Raw genomic sequence first — 8,477 nt, 5'->3', positions numbered from 1 at the left:
AAAGTGCTTCACTGAAATATAGTGCCAATTGCGTAGGCCAATGCAGCAGCTGATAAGCACGCAGCAAACTCCCACAAACAGCAGTGAAATAAATGACCAGATAAACTCTTTCACAGATGTTGGTCGAGAGATAAATGTTATCCAGGACATTGGAAAGAACTCCCCAGACTTACTGTTGGAGGGACAACCTGTTCTAATTTTCAGGTGGACCTTGGTTTTAGCGATCTGTCAGAAACAAGCTGAGGCCTAACTGAAATATTTAAATCGGGGTCAGCTGGCATTGTCAGGATGTTCAGTGCCATTTTTGTGCTGAGTTGCGCTATGATCACTACTTCCTTGTCGAGCAGCGCTATGATCACTACTTCCTTAGGCTGCCTACAGAAAAGGGACAATACAGGTCAGGAAGCAGCCATTTAAAGGAATTTTTAGTTGCAGCCAGAGAAAGCTGGAATTTGGCCTGGCACTCATTTTTCTTCCGCCTGTTGAGCTTTAAGGCTTCAGTCAGTTCATCCTGCTCCCAGCTGTGCACCCTCATAATATTACCCTGCTTCTGAAATCTGCTAGCTCTGTTGAACGCCCTTCCATTTTAAGGTGAGCATCTGCCTGTATGTGGCATCTTGACAGTGTCTTATTTGATAACACACTTGTGAAGTACCACAGGAAGTTTTATTACATTAGTACTGCTGCATAATTGCAAGTTGTTAATAAACAGCAGGATTAATGATTGCACACCTCCATCCCACCCTGCAACCTCCCCCCGCCGGCCCAAGCTCCCTCCATTTAAATGAGACCCAATCATCCAGTCTCCTGCTGACATCATTGGGCATAAGAGGTTGGAAAGCCAACATCAACCAGATTTGTATGTGTTCTAATCATTCATTTTTAAAAATGAACTTATATCCTTTATTAACAGTTATATTTTATGGTTTGCAGGAAAGACCTATTTGGGACTGAAGGCTGTCCAGGTTCTTCTGGCTAACATGGATATTTGGCAATCTGCTGGTGCTTCTCCCATTTTGGTGGTGTGCTACACAAACCATGCATTGGATCAGTTTTTGGAAGGTCAGAGGCTCCAATATGCAGCAGATAATGAAGGCTGTTTTTTATCACCGTTTAATAATGTTGGAGTGATTCTATAATCGATTAGATGTGTGTCTGCTGTTTCAATTTCGGCCAGTAGCACAATCAGGCACAGATGCCAATTCCACAGCATCACTTTGGCCTAGCAAAGGGAAATATCGACTGGGTTAATTTTGAGATTATGGCCCTTTATTTTCTGAACGCTCACATCACAGGAAATAACATCTCTCCACCCTATCAACTCCTTTAAGCAGCTTAAAAATCTTGATTAGTTAGTACTTAATCTTCTATACTCAAGTTAATACAGGCCTGGGTTATGCAACCTGTTTTCCATTTTTAACCCTTTTAGCCCTTGGTATCATTCTGGTGGATCTTTGATGCACCCCTTTCTAATATATTCTTCCTCGGGGGCAGTGCCCAGAATTCAGTGCTGAATTCCAGATGCTGTCCAACCAGAGATCGATTCAGATTTTTGAAGAATCTGTTTTCAAGTACGAAAGAAGAGTTACTGAGACTGAATCAACACACAACTGAATATGAAGGAGTTTTCTCAGTGAACCTGTCGGATAGCGCTGTTAGTTCTCCCATGGATCGGGAATCCACATAGCTCCTCCAATTCACAGCTCCTGAAGATGATACACGTGTTTAAAAATACCAAGGAAAGAAAATGTTCGAGTTGATTCTACTTTTGTTGTAACCAGTTGATTTATTTTGGAACATGAACATCATTGGCAAGACCATGTAATGGGTAGGCTGCAGTGGGGATGTAGGGTCAGAAAATTTCAATCGCAAACTTAAGGAACTGGTCACACACATTGGCTGCTTGGGCGGTTGCAGGGATGGGGGCCAGTTGGCTAGATTGCTGGTGTGTGGTTCAGAATAACGGCAACAGTGTTGGTTTGATTTCCATTCCGGCTGAGGTAAACCTGGACGTCACCCTGCCCCTGGATTTCGAAGGCAATGGCAAACCACCAGTGCCAGAAACGGCCAAGTGAACAGTTCAAGTTGAAGCATCAATAGACAATGAGCCAAGGATCTGCCTTTGGGCAGACCACAGAAGCATGAATGAGGTTGGGAGGGGGAACCAGAGGTAAGGAAGGGGTAGAGGATCCTCTTTGCTCCATCTCCCATTAGTCTTCACACTCAGGGATGGGGAGGCACATTTATTGTCTATTCCTAGTTGCCCTCGTAGATTGATACAACTGAGTAGCTTGTGCGGTTACTTCAGAGAGCAGCTAAGAGTTAATAGACCAGATCGGGTAAGGTTTCCTTTTAAGGAATTTTGATGATGAAGCTGCCTCTTTAGCTTTCTTCTAATTTTCAACTGTGCATCAAACAAAATTTGGAAGTGTCATTTGCAGTTGTCCTAGAAACTGCTCTATTATCTTTTAAGTCTAAAAGAAACCATAAATGAAATGATTTCTGTTATTTTAGGGATCCATAAGTATCTGGACACTGGGCTGGTCAGAGTTGGAGGAAGGAGCAGCAGTAAAACACTGTCCAAATTTTCTCTGAACACGCTAAGAAGGGAGGCAAACTTCAGGAAAACTCTGCCAGGGTATCTGAAGGGGGCACATACTGCGGTGAGTTTGACAAGTGAACGTTTACAGTTGAGGTGCGCTCATTTTGCAACCATGGAGTCTATAAAATAATTAAAAATGTAGAAAACACAGCAGGTAACTTGTGCACGTCAAGGTCCCTCGAACAGCAATGAGCTAAACTGCAAGTTAATCTATTTTCATGATGTTCATTCAGGGATAAGTATTGGTTAGGACAGCGAGGAGTACTCGCCTGCTCTTCTTTGAAATAGCTCCACAGAGACTTTTCTGTTAACCTGGCAGTGCATTGCAACACTGCAATATGTAATGTAATAAAACTAAGTAATTCACTTAGTTTTGAAAAGTATCTGCTCCATAATGAATGAAATGAAGATTTTCTTCAAGTTCTGGCTGCCTCTCCCCTCCCCTTCCTCCTCCCCCCCCCCACCTCCCTTCCTCGCCCCCCCCCCCCACCTCCCTTCCTCGCCTCCCCCCCCACCTCCCTTCCTCGCCCCCCCCCCACCTCCCTTCCTCGCCCCCCCAACCTCCCTTCCTCGCCCCCCCCCCACCTCCCTTCCTCGCCCCCCCACCTCCCTTCCTCCCCCCCCCCCACCTCCCTTCCTCCCCCCCCCACCCTACCTCCCTTCCTCCCCCCCTACCTCCCTTCCTCCCACCCTACCTCCCTTCCTCCCCCCCCACCCTACCTCCCTTCCTCCCTCCCCCCACCTCCCTTCCTCCCTCCCCCCACCTCCCTTCCTCCCTCCCCCCACCTCCCTTCCTCCCTCCCCCCACCTCCCTTCCTCCCTCCCCCCACCTCCCTTCCTCCCCCCCCACCTCCCTTCCTCCCCCCCCACCTCCCTTCCTCCCCCCCCCACCTCCCTTCCTCCCCCACCCTACCTCCCTTCCTCCCCCCCCCCCACCCTACCTCCCTTCCTCCACCCCCCCCACCCTACCTCCCTTCCTCCCCCCACCCCACCCCACCTCCCCCCCCCACCCCACCCCACCTCCCCCCCCACCCCATCTCCCTTCCTCCCCCCCCCCACCCTACCTCCCTTCCTCCCCCCCCACCTCCCTTCCTCCCCCCCCCACCTCCCTTCCTCCCCCCCCCACCCTACCTCCCTTCCTCCCCCCCCCACCCTACCTCCCTTCCTCCCCCCCCCACCCTACCTCCCTTCCTCCCCCCCCCACCCTACCTCCCTTCCTCCCCCCCCCACCCTACCTCCCTTCCTCCCCCCCCCACCCTACCTCCCTTCCTCCCCCCCCCACCCTACCTCCCTTCCTCCCCCCCCCCACCCTACCTCCCTTCCTCCCCCCCCCCACCCTACCTCCCTTCCTCCCCCCCCCCACCCCACCTCCCCCCCCCACCCCACCTCCCTTCCTCCCCCCCCCACCCTACCTCCCTTCCTCCCCCCCCCCCACCCTACCTCCCCCCCCCCACCCTACCTCCCTTCCTCCACCCCCCCCACCCTACCTCCCTTCCTCCCCCCACCCCACCCCACCCCCCCCCACCTCACCTCCCTTCCTCCCCCCCCCCACCCTACCTCCCTTCCTCCCCCCCCCCACCTCCCTTCCTCCCCCCCCCCACCTCCCTTCCTCCCCCCCCCCACCTCCCTTCCTCCCCCCCCCACCCTACCTCCCTTCCTCCCCCCCCCACCCTACCTCCCTTCCTCCCCCCCCCCACCTCCCTTCCTCCCCCCCCCCCCACCTCCCTTCCTTCCCCCCCCCACCTCCCTTCCTCCCCCCCCACCTCCCTTCCTCCCCCCCCCACCTCCCTTCCTCCCCCCCCCACCTCCCTTCCTCCCCCCCCCACCTCCCTTCCTCCCCCCCCCACCTCCCTTCCTCCCCCCCCACCTCCCTTCCTCCCCCCCCCACCTCCCTTCCTCCCCCCCCCCACCTCCCTTCCTCCCCCCCCCACCTCCCTTCCTCCCCCCCCCCACCTCCCTTCCTCCCCCCCCCCACCTCCCTTCCTCCCCCCCCACCTCCCTTCCTCCCCCCCCCCACCCTACCTCCCCCCCCCACCCTACCTCCCCCCCCCCACCCTACCTCCCTTCCTCCCCCCCCCCACCTCCCTTCCTTCCCCCCCCCACCCACCCTACCTCCCTTCCTCCACCCCCCCCACCCTACCTCCCTTCCTCCCCCCCCCCCCCACCCCACCTCCCTTCCTCCCCCCCCCCCCACCCCACCTCCCTTCCTCCCCCCCCCCCACCCCACCTCCCTTCCTCCCCCCCCCCACCCCACCTCCCTTCCTCCCCCCCCCCACCCCACCTCCCTTCCTCCCCCCCCACCCCACCCCACCTCCCTTCCTCCCCCCGCCCCCCCACCTCCCTTCCTCCCCCCCCCCCACCTCCCTTCCTCCCCCCCACCTCCCTTCCTCCCACCCCCCACCTCCCTTCCTCTCCCCCCCACCTCCCTTCCTCCCCCACCCCCCCCCCACCTCCCTTCTCTCCACCCCCCCCCCCACCTCCCTTCCTCTCCACCCCCCCACCCACCTCCCTTCCTCTCCACCCCCCCCCCACCTCCCTTCCTCTCCACCCCCCCCACTCCCCTTCCTCTCCACCCCCCCACCTCCCTTCCTCTCCACCCCCCTCACCTCCCTTCTCCCTTCCTCTCCACCTCCCCCCTCCTCCTCCCCGCCTTCTCCTCCCTCTCCCGCCTTCTCCTCCCTCTCCCGCCTCATCCTCCCTCTCCCGCCTCATCCTCCCTGTCTCTGTCACCGCCCCAACTGCTTTCTACCCGCCCTCCAGCCCATCCTGGCCTTCCCTCCCCACCCTGCTTTCCTGCAGTGAGGCAGCCCTTGTCCATATTTTATGGATGTGGTTATTTAAATACAAGGACTGGAGGACCTCTTGAACAGGCTGTGGGAACATTTTAAATTAGCACCATGCCACTTCCACTGAGGTACTGTGGCCCAGGAAAGGCCAAAGAGTTATGATGGCAAATTTATAAGATGTTTCTGTATTAGTCAAGGAGGTCCATATTTATCTTTTCCTTTCTCTTGATACTCTGTTGAGTACAACTTTAACAAATGGGCAAATTAATAAATAAACAAAGCAAATTAAATTGAAAGTTCCATAAAGGGGCAGTCTCTGTTTATACTCTTTTGAGTGGAACAAATTGACAAATTAACCAATTAACCAACATAACAAAAAGCCAATTGAACAAATTCATTGCCCCCGGTGCATATTTATCAAGGCAATTATTCCCCTCAGGGATTGATTAATTTTGTCAGTAGCATTTCGCAGGTTTTAGGATGGCGGCTTCAAGAGAACTTATGTTAGTTCTTGGTCCGTGTTAAAAAATAATTGGGCTGAATTTTACCAGTCTTCTAGGGTTGGGCTAGGAGGTTGAAGGGCCCTTAAAATTGGCAAGGGGAAATGGGGGTGGTATGCATGTCATCTTCCTGCCACCGTGCCATTGGCGGGGAAGGCGCAGATGGCCCTCCCATTTGGCGGCTAATTGAGCCACTTAAGCAACCAATTACGAGTCTTTTCCGCATCCGCCCACATTTTAATCAGCAGAAGATGGGCCCTCTACTGTTGTGGTGGGCTCTGGGGTGGGTGGGCCATCCATTTTGAGTACTCTTTGGCCCATGTAGGGGGGCTTCCCAGTGACAATGGCCTTTCCCTATGGCAATGGCACTGCCTGCCCTCGCCAACTGTCATCGGTGCCTGCCTGACTGGCTGCAGTGCTCGCAGATTCTGAAAGAACACATCGATCGCTGTGCCATCACCAATCCCGGTGGCGCTCCTAAGGCTGGCAACTATTGGGGTTGGGTTGCAGTCCTTAAGAGGACAGCTGACCTGGCAGCAGCCAATTACTGCTGACCAAGTGTGATCTCGCACCCGGCTGACTGCTGAAGCAGTGTCACCTCCCTCTGTTTTCGGGACTGATGGCAAGATCCCCACTGCCATAGCTAAACTCAGCCCATCGAGTCATTATGGCACAGAAGAAGGCCATTCAGCCCCTCAAGTCCATGCTGTTGGGTCTAATTGATGGTAATACCAAGGTAGCTCAGGAAAAATCCTCAAAAGCACACCCAAGGCGCTGGAGTGAGTGCAGGAGACTCAGTCACTCCCATTTTCTGGTCCTTGATCAGAATTTGGTCTTGAATTTGGTTCTGCCCTCTTCTGCATCTCCCCACCCCTACCAGCACACCCTTGCTCTTGGCTCCATTACTTTTACTGTACTGTAATGCAGTGGTGTTCCAATGTGTTGTGTCATAGTATGGAATGGCACTGATTTATGAGTTGCCATGACATCAGGAGAAGATGCCCAACTGCAGACTGGGGTGCTTCTCTAAAATGAAGAGAATACATTCTCGCACCCAGTTGTACTTGTACAACTCTGGACAGTTGAATCAAACACTGCATTCTGAGGCTTAGGACAAAGTTTCAGACTTGTTCATGGAACCATAAAATCTTACAACACAGTAGGCCACTCGTCCCATCGTGCTTGTACTGTCTCCTTAAAAGAGCCTTCTAATTAACCCTGCCCCTGACCTTTTCCTGTACTCTTGCATATTTTTTCTGTTTAGTATTTGTCCAATTCCCTCTTGAAGGTTACAATTGAACCTGCTTCCAGCACTCTTTCAGGGGATGCAGTCCAGATGAAAACCACTTGCTGAATTTTTAAAAATTATTCATTACTCCCTCTGATTCTTATGCCAATTGTCCTAAATTTCTGCCCTCTATGATCCTTCTTACTTCACTATATTTACTCTATAAAATGTCGTCATAATTTTGAATACTTCTATTAAATCCCCCCTTAACCTTCGCTGCTGGGATCATTTTGGCTTGTGGAATAGTGAAAGTATTCAAGTCATGCGGGGAATGATGCAAGGGATGCAGCAAGTTTGCCTCACATTACCTTAGAGCTGTGTTGTCTTATTTTATTTCTGCAGCTGATCGAAGAAAGGGAAGTAATCCAGGGAATAATTGAAACGTTAGCCGCATCATTGGAAGCAAGCGAGAAGGGTGTACTTCAGATGTATACTTTATCTAAACACATTGCTTCGAAACACTTGAAGAGTCTCCAGGTGGGAATGTTAAGCATCCAGACTTGCATATACATGTACAAACAGGAAATTCATGTTAATTTTATCTTAGCTAATTATCACATAAAGAAAATTACTGGTGCTGTTCCTAGTTACTTATTTTCTTCTCAAGCCTCCATGCTTCATCCCTCCTCACCAACCCATGCCAGATTCTCGTCTCTCTTTCTCCCAGCAACCCAGTCGAGTGGAGGAGGAGGTCTATAAGAGTACATCATAATGCAAATGAAAACTGATTCTCTTACATTGTCCAATATTCATTGGCCAAGTTTCTGGATTCCTGTCAAGTCACAGGCTTTTGAAACTGGTGTTAATTTTTGTTTGCATCACAATTTTAAGGAAACCTTTTACATGAGAGATTTCCTTGGGTCCAGCATTCCTAGTCATTCCCAGGAGTGCAACTTATATCCTTTACAAAGCAGCCCAATACCTGCCCAGTATCTTGGTGTGGTGAGGTCCAGGAGTTGAACTTGGAACAGTGTACCTGTACTTGGACATACTAGAATATATCGCATGCTGCTGCATACTCAGTCTTCAGTAGATGGAAGAGCAAACTCTTATCAGACTGTTGTCCAGAGTATAAGCCAACAGTCAACTTTGTCTTAAACAGGTAAACAGTGACACCATTTATACATCTTAAATTTAACATTTAACTTTAGTGTAGTAAAACATGGCTTCTTTACAGAAGCATAATCAGACTAAATTTGACATTGAGTCAATAAAAGGAGATATTAGGATTGGTGACCAAAAGCTTGGTTAAAGAGGTAGGCTTTAGGGAATGTGTTAAAGCCAGGGAGAGAGAGATAGAG

The 8,477-nt window shown here is 51.7% G+C and overlaps 1 protein-coding gene across 1 annotated transcript in view; it reads left to right on the top strand.

The window, feature by feature from the left end:
• Positions 1 to 699: 699 nt before the first annotated feature.
• LOC144679102 (NFX1-type zinc finger-containing protein 1-like) overlaps positions 700 to 8,477 on the top strand; it is a 47,134-nt gene continuing 39,356 nt past the window's right edge. The window contains exons 1-3 of the mRNA XM_078539404.1: positions 700 to 1,062; positions 2,515 to 2,663; positions 7,519 to 7,653. Coding sequence (XP_078395530.1) covers positions 981 to 1,062; positions 2,515 to 2,663; positions 7,519 to 7,653 — 366 coding nt within the window. The 5' untranslated portion in view covers positions 700 to 980. The remainder of the gene's footprint in view (positions 1,063 to 2,514; positions 2,664 to 7,518; positions 7,654 to 8,477) is intronic.

This window comes from Cetorhinus maximus, chromosome 3 (genome assembly GCF_964194155.1).
Source record: "Cetorhinus maximus chromosome 3, sCetMax3.hap1.1, whole genome shotgun sequence".
Classification (NCBI taxonomy): Eukaryota; Metazoa; Chordata; class Chondrichthyes; order Lamniformes; family Cetorhinidae; genus Cetorhinus; species Cetorhinus maximus.
This window is presented reverse-complemented; position numbering and strand designations above follow the sequence as displayed.